The 23,106-nt window shown below is 42.0% G+C and overlaps 1 protein-coding gene across 1 annotated transcript in view; it reads right to left on the bottom strand.

The window, feature by feature from the left end:
- Positions 1-23,106, bottom strand: part of fstl4 (follistatin-like 4) — a 65,767-nt gene that overhangs the window by 5,030 nt on the left and 37,631 nt on the right. Inside the window, exons 5-10 of the mRNA XM_076274927.1 lie at positions 9,083-9,249; positions 5,844-5,964; positions 4,817-4,978; positions 2,962-3,096; positions 1,325-1,351; positions 323-441 (exon numbers count right to left, since the gene is read on the bottom strand). Of these exons, the coding sequence (XP_076131042.1) occupies positions 323-441; positions 1,325-1,351; positions 2,962-3,096; positions 4,817-4,978; positions 5,844-5,964; positions 9,083-9,249 (731 nt within the window). The remainder of the gene's footprint in view (positions 1-322; positions 442-1,324; positions 1,352-2,961; positions 3,097-4,816; positions 4,979-5,843; positions 5,965-9,082; positions 9,250-23,106) is intronic.

Genomic DNA, 23,106 nt, shown 5'->3' with positions numbered 1-23,106 from the left:
AACACTTCACACTATGTCTCAGGAATACTACTGCATATGAAGGCAAAGCTCATTGTTCAAGATTATATATGAGTGAGTTGAGATTAACTGAATTTAATCAAGCGTAATTACACTGAATTGAATTGTGTCTAATGAAAATGAATGGATTTGAATAGATTCAATTCAGGGCTAATGCACATGTCTTTGAGAAAAGACCCACATAGTGAACAACATATCCCTACAATATTTCACATCTCCCCATGTACTGTATATCTAAGGTGTTAATTAAGTTTTCAGCAGTACCATACCAGTGAATACGAACATGGATGTCCGATCGACTTACATAACTGGCTACAATCCTCTCGGAGCGTTTTATGCGCCTGCGTATCTCGCACTCGCCAGGCTGCAGTATGGTCACCCCTTCATCGGAGAACACGTAGAACATGTTCCCGACACTCAGCCCTGTCATAGAGAACCGATGTAGACAGGTGGAGAAAAAAAAACATCACCTCTTTAAGCAAACTCAAAGGCAGAGCACTCAAAAACAAAACACCCCAACATGAACGTCCGCGTCAAATAGACTGTCTGAGACGGGGCTGAAGCAAAACCAGAACACCTACTCGTCTATCACCTCTCTGAGAATCCCCACTAATTAAAACACATGCCACACTTCATCACGACAAGGGGGCAGTGGAGTTGCCACGCTGTCAGAAAGCACAAACAGGTAGCCAATCAGGCGCTCTTGTAATATATGTGGCGCTATACATGGGCGTCTTGGCGCCAGCGGTGTGCTTAGTGAAGTATTAAAACACATCCCGCACACACAGATGTCTTAAATATGTTCAGCTGTCAGAAACTCGAACTAGTGGACGTCAGTTTCGGCTCTCCTGATGCGTGTAAGAAAAGAATAGCGGGCAAAAACAAAACAAAAAGTTTGGGAGAATGGAAATGACACTCAGAGCTCCATAAAACTTTGTTTGATCAGCACTTGAGTTCTGTGTAATTACCCACTAAGGTTTAAGATATTTTTTTATTACTTACACCAAGGAACCCCAGGCTTGATTTTGTAAAGGGTGTGATAAAACTGTGCCTTTTTTTGTCAAATTTTCCAGCTGAAAGGATTTCATTTACTTAATCTTTTCAAGCAATTGCTCTTGAAATCCAACAGATACAGCAATATTAAAAAGGCAATCCCCACAAGTGAAGGTGGGCACAAGGAAAAGAGATTCATTGAAGAGAGAGTGTAAGAGTGCCTAAATTACAGCAATACCATGAGAATAATCCACAGGCATAAAACCAAAGCAGTCATTTATTATGCCAATGACACTGGGACATTTATCCATACCTTCCTCCCGCCAGAGTATATTTGCAACTGCAGCAATGTCAGCATACCAAAAAAGAACACAAGAAAGAAATACAGCATTTTTTAGAGAACAAAGAAGAAAATTATGTTTACATGCATGCTTTATTAAGATCTGACATGAGGCAATAGAGTTCAGCTCAAATTGAAAGTCTGACTGATTCCCAGCTAAAATCAGGTCAAAAGTGTCTGTTCGGCTTTATACAAATATCTTACAGCTGTGTTCCATCATTGGAATGTTGAGGTAAGAAACACATAAATAATCAGATTCATGATAGAATACTCTGGAGAGCTCTCCCCACTATTTTTAATGGCCATATTAAAAATGTTGAAGGCTCCCATCTGTATCCAAATGACACATGATAAAACATCTAAAATGTTTCACAAAAAGGATAGCATATTTAAACTTCCTAAATCTTACATGATATAGTCTGTCTTCACAAACCTCTTGCTGTGCAATCATTCCTTGCAGCTTGACTGAGCATATCTAAATGGTCAATAAGGTAACATAGATGTTGCCAAGAACAGATAAAAGATTGGTTCCAGAGGAACTGGACTTGATCCAAGGCTTCCCTCATCAGTGACTAGATTAAACAGACCATAAATGTAGCCTGAAGGTGACCAACTCTCAGAGGCCTTTAACGGCTACTGTAAAATTCTCTGAAATACTGAATGTTAAAGAGTTAAAGGTAGAGTCTGCATTTCTGTCAATAGCTTGTTGATATGTTTGCTCAACAGACAATTAAATGTCTCCCTTCACTTCCGTGCCGAAATTGTTTATGGCTCGGTCGAAACGGCTATGCTTGCTTGCCATTTACACAGCTAAGAAAGTGTACAAATATCAGACAAGAGGTCTGCACTCCCGCGGTAGACCCGCGGGACCCGTGGGTCCCGACGCAAAAGAGTGCGGTGCGGGACAACTTTTGAAAGCTCTTTGCGGGAGCGGGCGGGATGAGAGAGGTGCATTCGCGGGTGCGGGACAAACCGATGATTCACTGCACTCCCGCAAATTAAATATGTGCGTAAAATTAAATATGGAAATGATTAAAGTACTGTTCATAACTATAGATCAGCTGGATGTTCTGTTAGGCAGCATTAAAAAACGGGGTTTAAGCATAACTGACGGATAGCGGCCTATAGCCTATATTGCCGTTTACGTGGGTTCAATTTGTTCCTGCTGCTCATTGTCAAAACTCAAAAATCGAAAGCATGACAGAGGAAGAGGGCACCAGACTAGGCCTTCAGTTGTTAGCCTACATTCAGAACCAAGAAACTGACATCTGGTGTTTGTGCTCCTTTCGTGAGACAGAAAGAAAAACTGAATAGGCTATCCCTCCTGCATGCGGGCTTTAGCGGGCGGGAGCGGGACATCATGTTACAGATGCGGGCGGGAGCGGGACTAAAAATGACACATTACTGCAGGAGCGGGCGGGAGCGGGACAGAATATTGCGGGAGCGGGACTGAAGAATCAGTCCCGCGCAGACCTCTATATCAGACCTCACACTAGTGGACTTTGAGAAAAAAATAGCTGAATTTGACAAAAAGGGTGTTGGATTACATTCGCAGACTGCACCTTTAACATATATTATATATTGAGAGGGATGTAGAGCCTTCCACCTACGTGTCTTTCGAGCAGAATCCTCCACAAATAGTGAGGAGATGTCCTCGTCCACACCCACTTCATTCTTCGCTATGCAGGTGTAGGCCCCCGTGTCCTCGTAACGCACACTGCCGATGTGAAGCTCGCTGCCATTCGCTGGAGCAGGGGTAAAAGGAAAAGGAAAAGAAACAATAGTGGAACAGTCACTTCCAAATTAATTAGGCAACTCTTCAATCCAGATGACTACAATGCTGAAGTTGCTCTACACCCTGAGAAGTTGGCGAGGTAGTTTTTCGCCAAAAGTTTCTTGTGTACATCACAACCCCCCAGGCTGTCTTCATGCATGACACTTCTATGAATGTGCTGTGCTCGGGAGAGACGGTATGTATCAGATTGAGTCTGATATGGATGGGGGTTGGGGAATGGGGGGAGATGCTGAGATAGGATATAATCAAAGCCCTGGTGCACCCTGCACCCTTTTGTGATGTTTGGCGTGCTCTCAGATCTACTATCCCAGTTCTGTGTTGCCTTGATCACAACACACACCGCAATCTTCACAACGCATCCACTCACTGAAGGACAGACCGCACACTGACTGCACTTTCACACGTGGTGTCAAAGATCACGCGCAGGTCCCCCCTCTCCCTCTATCTCTGCTCCCTCTCTCTCTCTCTCCATCTCTTGTGCTTCACCTTGCTCCTCTCATCCTGATCTCACCCTATCAGTCTGTTGCCTTTGATCCCTCCTCTTGATCTCCATCTACAGGATCTAGCCCCAGAATGCTGACTGGGAGCTGATGGATGGCTTCCAACTTCCTGGATAGGATAGACATGACTGACTGAGCCTTGGCTCGCACACTAATCAAACCCTAGTTCCCTAGTTTATTACCTGTGTTGATAGAGATGGATAATTTGTGGAAAAAATATTGATATTTTATTTTTTTATTTAAAAAAATAAAATAAATGTAATTAGTGACTGATTGCAAATGACCAGAATTCATCAAAAATAAAAATGAATACACAGGATTACTATAAAAAGGGTAAATATCCGATTACTAAGTGTTTGATTGATTGCCTGATTGAGTGTTGCACAAAACTGCCTCTCTTAGATTACATTATTTAAATAATAATGAAATAAGGACATGAAATAATGGGAGAATAAAAACGTGTTGGCTACCTTAGAGTTTAAGTCTTAGCAGTGCATTGTAATCACTGATTTATTTGTGCATACAATACATGTACATGATTTATAGGTGCATTTTCCACTGTTGTGCACATGTTTTTCCTCAGTGACACAGTCCCATTATAAAAAAGTGATTGTTCAGTCTCAGCTGGGATTTCTGATTGAGTAGATTGGAGAGAGAAAATAATAGTTCAAACCTGCATATCCAAGTGTACCTGGAGGAAACCTAACATTCATAACATAAGCTTTCTGTAAATATTAGTGAAAATATGCTGCCAAATTGTCCTCCAATCAGAGCTATAGCGTGAAGAAGCTCCTGAAAAGTAAAATTCCCTGACAAATGTTTGTGTGAGTGCTCACAAGTCAATTTTACCTCACTGTCTGTCTATGCATCCCCATCACACTGTTGCCATCCCATCAGTATGTTCCCATATCCAATGTGAGTGCAATCAGTTGGTAAAATAAAGGTGAAAAAAAAAAGAACGGCAGCCATTATTTGTGTGGTCACACAATGCTTTAAACATATACCTCTGTGCTTGACACATAATGACACTCTGACACATAATGGCCCAATCTGACAGTCTGAAATGTTCCCCTGAATGAATCACTCCCCCTCTGGCTGGTCACATCTTCAGGCAATCAGGAGGGAAAACTGCTTCGGAAACGGAGGGGACGGGAGAGTAGTCCGACTTACCGACAAGCGAGAGCTGCTTGGTGGCCCGCGGCTGAAGGTCCACGCCGTTCTTCAGCCAGGTGATCTTGGGGTTGGGGATACCCTCTGCGTGGCAGTACAGGCTGGCGGCCACGCCGGGCTCTTGGGCCTGAGTCTCGGGGTACACCAGAATCACCGGGGGCACTAGAACAGAGCAACAGGGGAGGTTGGGAGGCAAACAGTAAGAATGTACAGCTTAGAATTCTGTCTGAAAACAACAATAAATAAATAAACACAGGTTAAAAAAATATCAACTTTTCACAAGAATGTAGTAAAGCCTGACAAATATCCTTTTGTTTACTAATTTTCCAGGTGTGTCAGTCTGTGCGAACCGAACGTGGCCGGCTGGTAATTGTGTGGGAAGATAACCTGCTGCCTGGCGACAGTATGGCTCACGCTCGCCGCGGTGCGAGCTGGTCCCCACTGCAGCTGTATCGGTTTTCAATTAGCCACAATCCCCCGTGAAAAAGCATAACAATCATGTATATTGTTCCAGTTAATTGAAAATGTTTTCCTGCTATTTTTCCACTGCCTATCTGACAGCAATGAAACAAAGCTCTGAAATTGGATTATTATCTTTGATTCAGTGCAGCACTGGTGGTTCTCACGAGGTGCTTATTGAAGACCAAGCATTGGTAATCACACCGTTCAGTAAAAAGGAAAAAATAAAAAGAAGTCTTATGCAAATGGCTTTCTGAAGCTGTGCGCTTTGAAAACTGTAGACAACATGTCCCCTATTTTGCTGCCACTGGTTATTTGATGTTGCTGTAATGGCTCCTCTGCTGTTGGATTGAAATAAACAACTCATACATGGCTGAATACAAATGTCTTGTTGATTCCCCCCAGCTATATGCACCTTTGATATTTTGCAAACCATGCCGTTCTCAAAACAGGCACCCAGTGACTTTTTCACGTAACCCACAGAGACAGGTGACGGGCCTAGTTTTTGTCTCCAGACAAAAATGCTACCAGGTGAATAGGAAACGTTTAAACATGCGGCTGTACTAACCATTCACCTGCAGGACATGGGTCTGACTCAGCTCCTCGTAGCCGTACGCGTGGCAGCTGTAGTTGCCCATGTGAATAGTTGTCACCTTGGTGATGTACAGGGAGCCGTCATCACCAAAGTCCTAATTTAAGGAGAAAGGAGAAGAGAGCGTGAGGGAGAGTGAGAGAGAGAGAGAGAGAGAGAGAGAGAGGGAAGGAAATAGAGGGAGGGAGAGAGAGAGGGACAAAGGAGGAGAGAGGGAGAGAGAGAGAAAGAGAGAGAGAGAGAGAGGGACAGGGGGACAGTGGAGGAGAGAGGGAGAGAGAAAGAGAGAGAGAGAGGGAGGGGGAGTGCTGAAGAGAGCACCACAGGGGGAGACACAGGGAGCAGAGCCCCAACGTGTGCATCCCAAACCCTGATAAATAGGAGGGGTTAAAAATATAACCAACATTAGGGTGATGAACGAGGCCGGTCGTTGTTTTTCAGGATGCGCAGCTCACCCGGGGGTTGTGGCGCTGGATTAGAGGGATTAAGACACTAAATAGTGTTGTCCCTCAGGGACAGGAGACGAGAGGAGCGGAAAAGAGAAGAGAAGAGAAGAAAGGAGAGGAGAGCAGAGGAGAGGAGAAGAAAGGAGAGGAGAAGAAAGGAGGGGAGAGGAGAGAAAAGGAGGGGAGAGGAGAGGAGAGGAGAGGAGAGGAGGGGAGAAGAGGGGAGAGGAGAGAAGAGGTGGGGAGAAGAGAGGAGGGGAGAAGAAAGGAGGGGAGAGGAGAGAAAAGGAGGGGAGAGGAGAGGAGAGGAGAGGAGGGGAGAAGAGGGGAGAGGAGAGAAGAGGTGGGGAGAAGAGAGGAGAGGAGAGAAGAGGTGGGGAGGGGAGAGGAGTTGCTGAAGATGAGTGTGTCTGCAGAGCTGCATTCACTAATGTCAAATGGATAGCAGGGCTTGATGTGCTCGCTGGCCTTTTGGAAAATCTATATTAGACCTATGGTGATGACTTAATTTTCATCAAGTGACAAGATCAAGTTCTGTGAGAGCGGACCAGCAGGTTGGGCTTGTTTGACAACAACAACAACAACAACAACAACAACATCAATAAACTGTGATACAACAACCTGATGCTAAACAAAATACAGATAAAAGTACAGGGCAATTCCATGAAAAATTATGTTTTTTGTAACATCCATAATGCCAATAAAATGTGATGGCATGGTATGATGTGAATTATTACATGAAATTTGAGCATTTGCTATTTTTGGCTGAAGAATGTACATGAGAAAAAATGAATGTTATCATTCACATCATACAAATGCCAAGGGATTTCACTGGCGTTATGGATGTGACAAAAAGTCAATTTTCCGTGGAATTGCCCTACAGCGTTTTTATTATTATTCATACCTTTATTTTATATGTCTTTATGTTTGAAAATATGGTAACACTTTATATTAAGACATGCATATTCACCATTAATTAGCTGCTTACTAACATGTATATTAGTAGCATACTAGCCATTTGTTAGTCATTATAAGTCACTAATTAATACCTTATTCTGCAAGACCTTCACCATCACCATACAACAAGTAAACAAAAAAAACTGCTTGTTGAACTCCATGTGTTTCCTTTTGTGCTAGTGAGTTGAAATTCATTGTGATGGTTGAAACCTGGAAGACGTGCTAATTAAACGCGCCGTGGTTGTTAAAGCTGCTTAAAACGTGTTGACATGTTATCAAGGTTATAAGTGTTACAAATGGCTGTTCACAGCTTATGAATTATGTGTTCTACGCTGGGAATTGTTTGTGTGTGATGATCAAGCTTTCGATCTATTCTTTTGACCTGAAAAAACCTGCCAGAAATTCAGTGCAGCATCTGCTGTGTATCCAACTCCCGTTCTGTCTCGCCTCCCTGAAGTGCTACCCTGAGTGCAATCAGACTAAAAAAACATACACAACACAATTACTTTGGGGAGAATTGCTATTCAATATGTAAAATGCCCCAATTTAGCCGTAGACAAATAGGGCTGCATGAAGCAGAGGCTCGCGGCTGTACATAAGGTTAAAATAGAATATGGTTCTATTACGCCTCCACGGACTGAAATTCTATCACTCATATCTATGTACTCATTGATTTTTAAAACAAGACCATTTTCATCCAAAATGGGTCATTTCGGCGTGTAAGTACACCTTATCAGGGACAGTAAATGGTGATTGAAGGTTGTAAACTCATTTGCACAAACTAGCATTTGCTGAATGCTTGTTGTACTGTACCTTACTTTTTATTAAGCATTGATAGTGAGGCTTTATACAAGCTACTGTGCTGGTATGGCATCAGTGGTTAGATTCCATATGCTGAGTTGCTAGTTGCAAATTGTTTTGAAAGACTGAGCATAATGTCACTGCTACTGATGCGCTTGTATTTACTGAACACGAAAACTTCAATTTAGCATTGTTCCATTGTGAGTTAAGGCTATTGTTGCAAGACTTAACGGGCGTTTCATTAACATGCAATTAGAGATTTCTAATCAGTAGCTGGATAAACAAATCTACACTCTGTCAGCATTGCAGGTGAGCTAAATACAAGTGCTCCACAGTTCATTAACTTCAGCCAATTCCCAACTACGGCATGCTGGGATTTACAAATCACTCGTTCCCTCTCTCTCTCTTTCTCTTTTTGAACATGGTTTGTGTTTTTTGAAAACAGCATGAGTGCTGGCTGAACTCCTGAGACCCAAATCATTTCATTATTTCCAATTACAACAAATGATCCACAGCAGACGTGAAAACAAGGCTAGTCGTTAATTGGAAAATGAAAGTGCACAGGAGAATATGATGCAAACAGTTTGTTCATGATTGCCACCATTTGTAATTTTTTTTCTTTCCTTGGTGCACCTTTATCTCACTGTATTGATTATTTGTTTAAAATCAATGAGACAGAACCCCAACTGAGACTCCTGTGCATTATCAAATATTCAACAGCCATCAAATAAAACAAAGTCATTTCTGAATTATTTTACTTCAAAGTGTACATGTTTAAAACTGATCCTTTCACCTTCAGAAATACCCTCAAGTCCAAAACAAACAAACAAATAAAAAACTAACAAATAAAAAACACAATCAACTTTCCAGTTAGGTGCTTTCCAAAACAACCTTTGTGTGTGAACATTCGATCATGCCCTTGAGTGATTTATGATGTGTCTGAACACTGGCACTACATACTCTGTTTAGAACATGAACAGCTTAAAAGAGCGAGCTAAAATGGCAACTCACATTAATATCCTCCAGATCCAGGAAGTTAAGAATGATGCCGTTCCTTTTCCAGATGATTGGCGGCCGCAGTGTGCCCTGAATGGCACACGAGAGGACTGTGCTCAGGCCCACTGTTACCGTGGTGATGCTTAATCTCTTATCCTCTGGAAGACTCAGCTGAATGACCTCTATTGAGAAAAAAAAGAGAGAAAAGAAAAGCAGTGGTGAGTTGGAGTGAGCCACAGTATTGCAAATGTCCTATAATCTTGTCTAAAAACCTGAGGTACGACAACAGCACGCACAAGACCTCTACTAACTCTGCCGACTCTGACACACAGATTATGCCACTATGATCTAAGATGTGCGCAAAAGACCTTTAAAAGCAATTTAGGAATACAAAGACTGTCATATAATACCTTATGACACTGAAAGGGCTTTCTGTCATCTGAATTTATCTGTAATAGGTCACCTCAATATATCTGCAATTTGGTCGACAGAGGAAAAGCCCTCTCAGAAAACACATGCCATGTTGAGGAGACATACAGTATATTATTAAGATCAACAACATTTCAATATTTCAATTCATATCACTTTGTAATGCACATCAACAACCAGTATCCCAATGAGCTCTGCAGTGGCCATAATGTATGTGATTAATATGTGATAGGAAAGAGGGGGAGGTGGGTAAAGATGTCATAAATACCACCCAGGGTCAATACCAGCTGGGCGCTCTGGAAAAACCATAACTGGTTCAATAAATAATGATCTCTGCCATCTGACAACAGTGTAAATGGGGGCACCTCAGTGTGCAGTAGTGTGGAAATTCCATTCAATCACGAACACAGACGAGCCTAATACGGTGAACACTTTGACACCAATGACATGAGTTTCCAGTTTCTCCGACCTTCTGTTGTTGTGCTGCATTGTACGTGATTGGAACATGCCTTTAGAGCAAGCATCGTGACACAGGCTTGTTTTTTTTGTCCCTAAGTGCCATTAGAACGAGCAATCAAACACAAGTACCATGATTTAAATGGTAGACAGAAGATATCCCATTTGGAAGTGTTCTTTTTGACTTATCTGTTCCACTTGGAATGGATGAAATGAACATGGTTTGCTCTACCAGATATTACTGTACTTCCTCTTCAGTGACATGGAGAAGACAATCCTCTATTGAATAATTTGCACAAAAGCACCTATTCAGATATAATCGAAGCTTGAGCAGTTTTCAATTACTTGCGACAAGCCTTTTTTTTTTAGCACTCCTGTGGTGGGTAAAAGAGAAACAACACCTTTGCTTGAACAGATGTGATCTTGAACAAAATGCCGTCCATGATATGTTAAGACAACCTACTTTTGTTGCTTGAAGTCTGTGCTCCACCAAGCTCATCTAATTGCACTGAGAAAAGAACCATAACAGTGGTGACAGTCCACTCAGACACACAGACGGCAGGTAAAAGCACAAAACATTAATAATGTATAATATCTCCAGATGCTATTGTGCTGTTAAATGTTATAATCTAAGATAAGTCACTATGGGTTTCTGTGTGTCTAAGTGTGTGTGTGTAAGTCTATTCCACATGGATTCTTCTGAATGTTGATACAGACTAAGCTATGCAAAACATTGTGACAATTACATGTAAAAGTAGTAATGAAAATGTCAATATCAGAACTGAGAAACATGATTTAGACATAGAGAAAACCCTCAGTGCATAATACTGTAGTCTACACCAGGGGTTCCCAAACTTTTCCACGACAAGGCATCCCAAATACCAATAGGTTCTGGCCAAGGTCCCCCTTGATGTGCTATTAAACCCATTGACAATACTACGGCAAATGTAAAAATACATTAAGCTAATCCTAATAATTATTTTAGCCACAAGCACTTTGCGATGGAACATACAGTGTGTAAAAATTGCATTTGGGGCTTTCTGCTATATGAGAGCTACAGTATCACTCTACTATTATTCCCAGTCATTATCATGGAAAATATAATGTTCAGATATGCGACAAATTATTATAATGGCACTGTATAACAACCCTCATAGTAATGGGTATATTTTATATTTTTCAAATGTATTTGTTGCTTTTATTTTTCCTTCCAACTTGCTGAGGCCCCCCTGGCACCCCCTTGCGGCCCCGGCCCCCACTTTGAAAACCACTGGTCTACACCACTGTCAATGAGACAAACCTAATCTAACATCTACATCTACAATGGCTTATGGTCCTGATTACTGGTCTGCAAGACATCATGACTATAACTGAGGCCGTTTGAGAACCAACTATCCATCGATACTTGAATTCAAAAACAAAGATTTTAACTGAGGCAGTTTGAGAACCAACTATCCATTGATACATAAATGCAAAAACAAGAATCTAATATCTCTCTGTTGTGGAAAATCTTTGATTTGACTCCCACTGGGTGCAGTGCAGCATGGACTAAATGTCTCTCCAGCGATTTCATTTGGAGACGGCCACAAGCTGAGACGCCACCACTGCGCCTGTTTACCAGCCCGCTGCACTTGCCATGGCCTCCTTCACCGAGAAGCACCAACAAATTACAAATCCTCTAACGGGGCCTGTCGCTTCACTTGTTGGGTAAGCTTGACATGGCATTATCTATTTAATGACTCTCACATCCCCTCTCTCGCGTCGCTCTTTTCCAAAAATAGCCCTGTGTGCCCGTAATTGACTTTTCAAGGATTCGCCAAAATGATCGACCCATCACTGCTTTTTTTTTTCTTTTCTTTTCTTCTTCCGTCTGCCATTGCGAGATGGGGCAGTGGTGTCACGTCTGGGCAGACAGGGGCTAAATAATATGAATGCAGAGCACGCTGTCGCTCCCTCAGTGGGAAAAACTAACGGAAGCTTCTGACTGCGCCTCAGAGCCGAGCCTCCTCAGTATCTCCTCACCACCTCCTCTCACACCCACCAACCCACCCACGCCCCCTCCCACCCACACACCCTCCCTCATTACGCAGCCCCAGACGTGCTTAAATAAGACATCCCTCGAAAAACAAAAGAAAGGGGTTGGATGGCTGTAGGCAGAGGAGGAACGGGGGACGCGAACGCTGGAAATGATGAATGTTGCATTTCTGATTCCGTCTGCTCATCCGTCGCGGCTGCGCCTCCTACCGCAGATGCTAATGGCACACTGATGACGTTTTCCGTGTGCTGCCTGAGACGCGCTGGCACTCCACGTTACATTAGCTGGCACGGGCGTGAAGGATCTACGAAAACGGGTCATGCAAGGAGACGGCTTTCACTCGCCCTTACACACGCTGGATTCTATGCTTAAAGGTGCTCTAAGCGATGTTGGGCAACGTCACTTCTGTTGACTTTCAAACAAAACAGAGAGCAAGCTCGTTACTTCCTCCCCCTCCCTCCCATGCTGCTCCCGTGCAATTGAAACTCTCCAAAACGTGCATCTCGTCTGTGATTTGCTGGAACAGTTTGTTACGTTTTTATCGGCTAGGTTTGCCCAGGATGTTTTTTGTTGCCGTTTTTGGAGCCTGGGCTGTCCACAGAGATTTTTTTACAGTGTATTCAGGACACAGACAGCTAGCGGTTGGTTATAGGTGATGTTTGCAGGAAGTGACATAAAATGTTTTAGCCTAAAAAACCTACCATCGCTTAGAGCCCCTTTAATGGTGTGCACCATATGTTTAGCTTAACTGTGCCCAGCTCCTCCCCACAGACTTAAAATAAAATCCTTAAGATCCATGGAAATATCCCTGTGGATGTCTACATGAAGGAGAATGAGCTCAGATAATCCCAACTCATCAAGCAAAGGCTGGGGGCCTGCAAGATTATGTAAATATGGTCACAATATATTACATATTACACGTCTATATAATAGGCTAGTGACAGATAGACAGGAGATGTTACTGGGGAAAATTTGCATTAAGCAGTCAGAGAAAGGTCAACAGTGTCTGCATTATGAACACTTGTGATTGTTAGAGTCCTGTCAACCAGTGGCCTGCATAATTAGGACCATTTCTGCGGACCCTCCCTCCCAGCTGTTAAGACAATGTAGCGTAATGAGAATGGCGCCACAGAAACAGCACTCAATGCTGTGTCGCGAAGCACCAAACAGACAAGAGTTATTATACATTCACTCTTTTTTAGAGTAGCTTCTATTTTATTACCCCAGAAACACTTTGAACAATATTACACCCCAGCCAAGATCACAAATACTGAAAAACAGTGCTTGAGAGAATTAGACCCCCCCCCCCCCCTCAATAGTTTCTATTTCAAAATGCCAATGGCAGTTCTGCGGAATGGATATCGGAGCCGGATGTGTGTATTTGTATGAATGCATTTTTTAAATGTGAGGTTGTGCTGAAGAGATAGAACATTTGGTGTAAATACAATATACCGTATATAATCTCACAAGAAAGAATTCTTCTTTCAAATACCATCAGAATCAAAAAGTGGAAGTGCAATTGAAAACACTCCTTTTGTTGGTATTGCTCAGAGAAGCTATGCAATGCACAAGGCTGCAAATCAAAAGAAATCCAAGCACTCTTTAGATTAAATTAAAATCAAAGGGGCAGAAAAAAACAGCCCTCCGTGTTATTATCCTTGGACCTCGTTATGTGAGGAATATGACTGTCGTCAAGCTAGATTGGAAGCAATTCAGAGTGTGGAGACGGGCAATCAGCTAGGGTCTCATTAATCACCCTGAATAGAGCACCCTAATCTCCAAAGGTGTGGGAGAACTTCACAGCTATTCTAAATACACAGACCGGCTCTGCTCCACTCACAAAATGATGCTGAAACACCGGCCACTGTGAAGAATAAGAATAAGGCTCTGCAGAGGTTGGTGAAAGGAAAGAATACCTGGAAGAAAGATTGAATTTATGAGGCGAAATCATTTAAATTATTATTTGACCACATGCTGTGTCTATGCTAAATGAAAGGCTGTGAGTCTGAGATGATACCTTGTACATGCTACTTTTCGTGGGTTAATTTGCATGGCTTGGATCACACACACGCACACACACACACACACACACACACACACACACACACACACACACACACACACACACACACACACACACACACAAACACACACACAAATACCTAACCTAACTTTAGTTCCACTATTTAAAGAACATGTCATTTCTCTCCCAGCGGATCACATTAACCTGCTGGGAGACAAAAGGAAATTGCGTGATTAATTCCCCGCCTCGAGGTTGAGGGAATGTTTACTGAAACAGGTGCAGTCTGGAGCCCTGGCCATATTTAACCTGTAAATTATTTTAATATGACATGAAAGTCATATCTGTTTGTTTAAGCTACAGTATTAATGTTGCAAATGAAAGGTCAAGTGACCCATTATAAATCCACTCAGCCATAAACAACAGTTTGTACACATGCGGTATGCTAGTTTATTTAATTATGGTCCAAAAAATTAACCATCAAACTTGACCCAGATGCAGGTTAAGTAATAAAGAAATAAACATTGCTATTTTACCGGACAATTGACATGGCATGTTTCTTCTAATGAACAAGGGATGGGAAAATGGAAACATATTTACCGTCTGGCCAGCCTAGCATTTTTGCTTCTGCTCAAGCAGCTAGTTGCAAACAACACAATAGGTACAATAGAGAGAACAGATAGAACATAGTGACCCTCAGAAGATTGCATACCTCCGCCAAGCCAAATGCAGTTACCGTACTCGCAACGTGAGTAAAAGGCAAACAAAACTTGGAAAATCGGGACAGTTGTTCTGGCTCAATCCTACAAACCAACCAACCAAACAACAACTAACCAACCAACAATACTGATGAAAACATAACTTCCAGGCGGAGGTAATAACAGCTAATTGCAAGGCAAGGGGCACAGTAGCCTATCTTGTCTTATAGCCCAGTGTAATGCTTATGGTTCTTGTTAGCCTGCCTAAAAATGATGGAAGGTCTGTCTTCCAATCACCAGATCATTCATTCATGAGCAAACAGTCAAATGCAAATATCTCACATACAGTATCTGAAAATACTGAAACAGTGCTGAGACTTAGAGCTCTGCAATACATCATTCATATCTAAAATACAATACAGTTTTTCAAATAAATGAATGAATTTTAAAATAAATGAATGATATTCTAAATTCAAGAATCACATTGCGTAATACTATCGATTACCATGTGCCATTACCATAAGTTAATGTATACATTAATGTATACATTATATATTGTTTTATCATTCAAACCTCTGCTACATTTGCGTGAAGAATATGCTGTTCCTCCTGCTGTTTTTTAAATTCAGACAACAGGTTAAGATGAATTAAACTGGCAAATGATTTGAAGACCATTACCTGAAATGTCAAAAGTGATTTCCAAGACTGGGGTTTATCAATACCTGTGTATCAAGAGTAGAATATTTAATCAGGCAAAAGAATAATGGAATTTTTTGGTACACCATGCTGGGTAAGCAAGTTCTCTAAAGTTTTCTGATAAACCTCAGAGTTTAGTTTGGAGGTGTATGTGCTATTTCTTTGATGCCTCACAAGTTCACTAAACTTGTGCAATTATCCACTGAGAAAGGTTTGGGGTTGTGAGGATGCCTGATGTTAATCGAATACCAGGACTTGAGCCAGATTAGATTGCTGTTGTGCTTTTTATAATGACAGCTTGTCAGTGACAGCTCTTTAAATTGATGTGTATTGCTGCTTGGCCCTGTCTCAAGAGAACTTGTGCCAAGAGAAGATTTTTATTTTTTCATTTCTGCTTTTCTGAAATAAATAGTAAACCTATTGTTGGTTCTGTGTAGTGACTGTGTGAGTACGACTCCCTGCACAAACCAAACTAAAGCAATTTTTGGTGTAGTCGGAAGGATTACTTTTATCTTGCTTTAATTATGCTCATAAAAGATATCCGAAAGTGTGAATTTCAGTGAGAAATATAAAGTCACACTGAGTTTTAATGATTTTTAATTGTCCAATTATCCATATGTTAACTAGAAAGGATAACAGGCCACTGTATTTCTAAATGTAATAAGGGATTTTTTTCATTTGTTTTGTTGTTTGTTGATAAATGGTGGTGGGGGACCAGCATCGGTAAGCGGTTGTTGGTATTTTGTTATCTGTCCCTGATCTCTGGTTTGAGAGGACTGTCTCCAGTAACCTCTGCGTGGGCGAAATGTTCTGCCGCCGGGAAACCGCACACGGAACTCGGGGGGAGATGAGGGGCTGCTGCGGAACATATTTGGGTGGCCAGTGGGTGGGCCCTTGGACGATGGCATGGGATGCTTGCAGTGTGGGATATGGCTGACCTTACACTGGTACTCTATGGATACACTGACTGTCTATCCTTTTACTTTCCAACACCTACAATAACAAATGAGCTTGATACTGTGCTGTTGTTGAGTCACTAAAGTTGGCCTCGTCAACTGCAGTGTCCACTCATTCAAATCATGTTCTGTTTGAAGACCCCTTTGAATGAACGTGTAGATAAATAGTGTAGGAACTCGATTTGCGTGAAAAAATAAATCATAAATGTGCATTTAAAAAAATTTTGAAAGAAATTGTGAGTAAAATTACTTCCGCGTCTCAAAAACGCTCTGACCGCACGTGACGTCACGGCAGGTTCATTCATGCTGTGAATAATGGCACTACCATATAGCTAATATAAACATGACCATTATCACCACTGGCTCCAGGAAGCTGAACCTGGGGAAACCTTGACATTCATAATGGCATTACTATGCTTTTTACTGGAAAAATAAAATATATAATATTCTCTGTTATATCTCAACAATTGGTGACTTGGCATGCCTATTTGTAACTCTACTCTTCAGGTGCATGGAAAGATATGCTGTACTGTATTGCAATGTGAATGGATCATTTTTTTTTAAACCATTATAGGGTGCAAGACTAAGCATATAGTTCCCAGTTTCAAGACAGCAACAAACATTCATGACCAGGCCACTTAAAATAACATTGACATTCAACATGCTCAAAGATGCAGCAATTCATCAAAACTTGCATTACTTAATTGGTCAAACCCTCTAAAGATCCCCTAAACTCACACAGGCCCTGTATACACCACGTAAAGACACAGCAGGATCTATAAAGGAGCTGTTTAATAGTAAGTAAATCCCATAGACATAAATCCATCAATTGAGTCCACTTTCACTGGAACACCGGAATATATGAATACATAAGAATAACCTTGTATACAGTACTTGTTGCAATCTATTTATATATTTTGACCTTGTTTATTTATGACTGCAAGGTGATCCAGCAGTGACATTAGGGACGCAAAGGCACTCAACGATAGGGACACCTATTTCCTTTTCTGATGATAAAGAAGCAAAGCCTGTAAAAAAGAGGGAGATAAACTGTAATGACAGCTTTAGGGCGTTCCATTGACTTTGCTCTAATTCCTCTCGACCTGTTTCACTTCATCATCGTGATGACTGAGTGTTAACTTTACGGTGCTAATTATTTTTTAGGTGTCCTCTGTCTCCCAAGGGTCAATAGATGAGTGATTTATGCATGGTCAGAGTGGATTCTGTTATAAACATGTCATTAATTAAGATTGACGTAACCTTGCAATGCGAGTAATGTGGACACATCGACAGGTTTTCCAACCTGTCTGCTGTAGGTGTTTGTGGTCGGTGTTCCAAATATGAATGAGCTGTTGATTAATTATAATTTAAAATAACAGATTATAAAATACCAAGAACAACAAACATCGATCTGTTTTTTTGAGTGTGTGTGTGTGTGCCATTTTTTGTGCCATTCGACTAAAGCGAGTATCTTACATAATTACAGCATGCTGCATGAGACAGAACGTGACATAGATGTTAACCCTTTGGCCAAGTTATGGATTCACTGTCTAGACAACTTTGGCTAGACACACGTGGTTGCGGTTTTGGCGTCGTGACTGCACTGGTCCACGTGACGACCGCCCCCCTCGTGGCAATCACCCAGCCCCTCGTTGCAGATGGCAGAGACGAGGCCTGGACCGGCTGAGCCTCTGGGTCGCAGCCGCAGCCTCGGCCACGGCCACGGTCACGGTTTGCGGGGGCCAATGGCAGCGGACAAAAGACAGAAGAGGGCGAACACAAGCGGAAATTCGTGCTGGCACGGCCAGGCTGCTGGAGCACGGCTGATGGTTTTAGTCACAGGACAGCATGAGAGAAGAGGAGAGGGAGAGGAGAGGAGAGGAAAAGAGAAGAGAGAAGAGAAGAGGGGAGGAGAGGAGAGGAGAAGAGAGGGGAGGAGAAGAGAGGAGAGCTCGGGTGGGGGAAGCCGTGGGTGTCAGACTGATGGAAATGTTGAGACGAGTTCAGCACTGGGGGGAGAGGGGTGGTTCGGGGTGGAATGAGGTGACGGATATGAAGAAAAATCTATTTCTCTCTTTCTATATCCAACAACCATGTTTAAAAAAACAGCCAGTTAGATATACTGAGGCTGACACAGCCTTTCAATAGAGGGATTTTTTCATCTTCATACAAGGAAGTATTTTGGACTATCCCAAAGATTTGTAACCAAAGTTTTATCATTCTTTTAAAAAGGTTCTGATGTTAAAAGATTGTGTGTAGAATCATGTATAAAACTCAATCAGCTGCTATTTAGGTTGTTATGATTTCATTAAATTTTATTTTTCTTCCAAAAATCACACAATCTTTTTTCTTCTTACATTTACGATTGATGAGAAAATATCCAAGCTACAGTCACAATCTCACCATCACTGTCAGACTGTTAATTTCCCTTTGGCCCCGAAGCAGTTTAATCAGCAGTAACAAGCCTCGCTTTCAGACATCCAGAGAGTGTGACTCAGCTGACCTCCAGCTAGAGAGGTTTAACACACCTCTAACTGCTTTTAATGTCCCTCTCTGGAGAACAATCAGCCCCTCATCTTCTCCAACGAGGAAAATTTGGCAGTTACATTGTATGTTCTCAGCCGCAAAGGAGCAATGGGCGCAAATGGCGTGCGAGTTAAGTCGAGAACAATAGTCATCTAGCAGCACGACGTGTCGACACCCGGAGCAAAAATTATGGGTTTTACAATTAACAAATCCACAAGGGTGCAGTACAACACCCAGCCATGAGGAAAATTAAAATAAAATGGCTCTTAAAGGGTTCCTGAGGACAAGTTGATTAACTGATATGAGAGCCTTGCCTCGAAGACATAAGTGATATATTAAAATTACAGACAAGTTCCTGTAACGCTTTCATGCAGTTTTCATATGTGAGAGCCAAACTTTACCAGGTCATTTGATCAACTACTAAGAACCTACTTCACTGTCCCACAGTGAAGACAGGCTACTGCAGCAAAGAAACCAGTTACAAGAAGTATGAAACAACTGCATACCAGCTCAGCGCCAAATGTCAAAAACGGTTTCAGCAACAAATTTAAAAAAGTGCTTTGAACACCAACTTTCTCCACTTTTTCTCTTCTTTCTTTATTGCCTCTGCTGTACCTGAACTTAAATCCACTTACAGTATATTTGAAAGAAGAAATGCTTGTGGATTTCTGTTTAACCATCTCAGCAAAATCTCACTTTACACAGGTATGCAGCGCATTCACAGTCACAATACAAGATAATTAATGCTAGCACCTTTATCAGACTCCGCATGGCCCTGGAGTGAACCCCACAGCTTCACCTAAAAGCACTGTGATTCACATGTGCACACCCAGCAGAAACCTGAAGCTCAGGCCTTGCTGTGTAGACAAGAACCTTTTCAAACGAACACTAAACCAAAAGACTGGTTTTATCATCCCCAAGAGAGCTACAGTATGCAGTGTTTCCCACAGAATTGGATTCAATTTGTGGCGGTAGCTGACTTGGAGGGGGGGGGGGGGGGTATTAAGATCGTCTTGGTAGTGTATAGGTCTAATTGAGTGCCTGTCACTCGTAAGACATTTGAGGGAACCCTTGCAATTGTAACACAGTTGAAAGGCTGCAGATGTGTGGATGCAATTCATAACGTATTCTACATAGTTAAAATAAAGGTTCGTACTTCTCCTTGGAGGAAAGGAGAAAGGCTGCGTGCATAAAAAGCGCAGCTCAATGGCAATGCAAGGATTTGACCTTATATTTAATATGAAATTAAATATAGAATATTAATCTGTGGCGCCCCGCCGTGTATGGGAAACACTGGTATGCCACTCCTCTCTTGCTACCCTCCCCCTGCCTCATTCAAGTGCCTGTATATTCTAATCTGCTTCTCAGAACCCTTTAGCGAAACCTGAACTCTTCGATTTGGTTTGTAACACTGGCCACTAAAGCTAATTCAACATATTAATTTGCATCTCACAGATTAGAGATTACCGGGAGGGCAATATAGACTTAAAGCTATATCACACTATTTCATGGTATTTTGGTATCATGAACCTACACACCCTCACACACATGGCAATCCAGAGTATTTTCATTTGTAGCCCCCCGATGGTGGAAAGACCTGCCAAGTGCCACCTGAGCAGGGGCATCCCTGTCTGTCTTCAGAAGCTCCTGAAGACACAAATGTTCCACGGATACCTCCTCTCCTAGCACTGCTAACAGCCTAACGTTTACTCTCCTCCCATGTCTACCTCCTTCTTCTTCTAGCACACTTTGACTACTGCTTAGAACGTCTGCACTCTTATCCTCCAGTAATAGTATTGACTGATGCAGCAGTAATTCCTACCTAAGGTCTCCTCTGCATTGTAGCTTGAATGTTATTCCTCATTTTGTAAGTGGCTTTGGATAAAAGTGTCTGCTAAACAGATTAAAGGTAAACGTAAATCATATCATACCACTTCCTGTCACTGCACTATCATGGGCATATGCATAGTCATATACAGTAAATTCCTGCGTATTAGCCGGATTGGGCATAAACCGCAGGTCAGTGTTTTATGCAAGTAAAAAACAAAACCATATTAATACCATATTAATTGCCCCTGTGTATTAACCTCATAGGTGAAGAAATTTTGCAAAATCAATGTATAAACCTTGGCTAATAGTTGGGAAATTGTAGTATGGAATGGTAGTTCTCTATACAGAAGTTTTCTATAGCACTAGCCTACTCAACAGACTGTCATATAAGTTATAAGACCACACATTCGGTTCCTGTCACAGTGAGTGGATGAAGGAGCAGAACCAAACAGTTTTCCCCACTGCGCCACCCACTTCACATCAAACTTTGAGTGTGTGCCACCTGTTGTGCACCACTTTCTCATTTAGCAGCATTACTCTTTGTAGTGTAATATCAAATCACACCGTGTTCAACACTCCGACTCAAAGGCCTTGCATGGTAGCGATGCATTATAAATGAACATGCATATCATAAGAAGACTTTAAAAAGATTTAATGAGAGTGCTTAAGACTGCAGTATGCTACTCTGATTGGATGTCTATGCATTATTTACATGATATCATTTTTTAGCTATTTATGTGCCTGATTCACATCTCACTCATTTACAGTAAATATGTGTAATGTGTAAATAATCATCATCTACAAATACTATCAGCATGCAGGAATCCAAATGCAAACGAGATCATGTCTCAGTTGGCTGCTTCATTCATCTGACTATAGCCATAAAATAGCTGCTCTTTTCTTGCAGCTCTAGAATGTTCTCTTACTAGACGGTTTTCTGTTTGGTCATAAAAATACCAAGCATATTGGAGACCTGTGCAGCACCACCGTCAGAAGCATATAGGGCATGTCAAAGGCCATTTGTTTGTAGACAACACCCTGCTCTCCATCTACCGGTAATCTCTGCGTTGATATGGCAGCGTTTGATGATCCATGCGATTGCAGGTCTGCGAAAATGTATTCTCGAATAAACAACTCCCTCCCGATTTGAGCAAACAAATGTCTTTTTTTCACACATTGAGGGTCAAAATGAAAAGAGGGACACTGGAAGAATGACATATTTTAACTGCCAAAGAAACACATCTGCACTTCACATACCGAACGACAGATCATACATCTCTGTTCCAACTATGAGGATAGCGTCACCACATGGACGGAACGCACCAGCATGTGAGATGACTTGTCCACAAATGTATGGGTCTTTCACCACTGGTGAAATGGACTGTGGTCCATCTGTTGTACAGCTCATTAGACCACTGCTCTGCCTTTGGATACTCTCTGGGCTACAGATCAATCACCATATACACAGGACACTATTTAGCATGAGAAGCCTAGCTGCCTGGCGAGCGAGGTAATGGCACTGGCCACCACGTCACGGCTGAAAGGCAATACGGGCACCCTGACATAAACACAAAGATCAGAGAGAGAGGAAGAGATTGGAAGTAAGAAGGTGAGGGAGAGAGAGAGAGCTAACAGCTAAAAGAGAGAGAAAGCTAAAAGCTAACAACAGAGTTCCTTCAACCCTCTGCTCTGATGTTATCTCGGAGCTAGTGTCTGGAACACACATGTGAGCTGGGCGTTAGGGGGACTTTCCTAGACTACTCACTTTCCACTCCATTTCATACTGATATTTACATTTAATTTACATGACTCTTCTCCACATTTGTTTCTGTCTGACTTATTTTGCATATTCTCATGAATGACCCCATATTAGTGGCCTATTATCGTTTGTTACTGGTTATCATTTAGTAACAACTATGCAAATTCAATTTACTTTATGAATGAGTTTAACTTAACTACAACACTATTTATGTGTTATTACACAGTTATTACTTGTCAACTTATTATCTGTTAAGTCTTCCCAGTGGATGTTTGTATTTGGTGATATCTGCACATTTACACGCCGATTTCAGTCAGTTTCCCCACGTTTGTTGTGGACGCCATGACGAGAGGGGGAAAAACGCTGATCTCCGTGGAGCGGTTTCGGCTGATAAAATGAGCGTCTCCGTCGGTCGAGGCCCCCGCGGCACTCCCCTCTGATGGAGGCGTGGATGAGGAGGACTCCGCTCCCCTCGCTCTCCACTCCCCCGCTCCCGCACACACACACACACACAAACACACACACACACACACACACGTTTGAAGTCGGGTGAGGAGCAATAAGGGGCCTGCAGAAGGCTCCGAATCAATGAAGGCATGGTAATGAATTATTTCCTCGTTTCAGATGGAGACTC

This window comes from Alosa pseudoharengus, unplaced genomic scaffold (genome assembly GCF_046254945.1).
Source record: "Alosa pseudoharengus isolate Yale_2024_CS ecotype anadromous, Long Island Sound unplaced genomic scaffold, YU_APseudo_1.1 YU_APseudo_1.1_scf_8, whole genome shotgun sequence".
NCBI classification, from domain to species: Eukaryota; Metazoa; Chordata; class Actinopteri; order Clupeiformes; family Clupeidae; genus Alosa; species Alosa pseudoharengus.
Note: the sequence above shows the minus strand (reverse complement) of the source record. Positions and strands in the feature narration are given on the sequence as shown.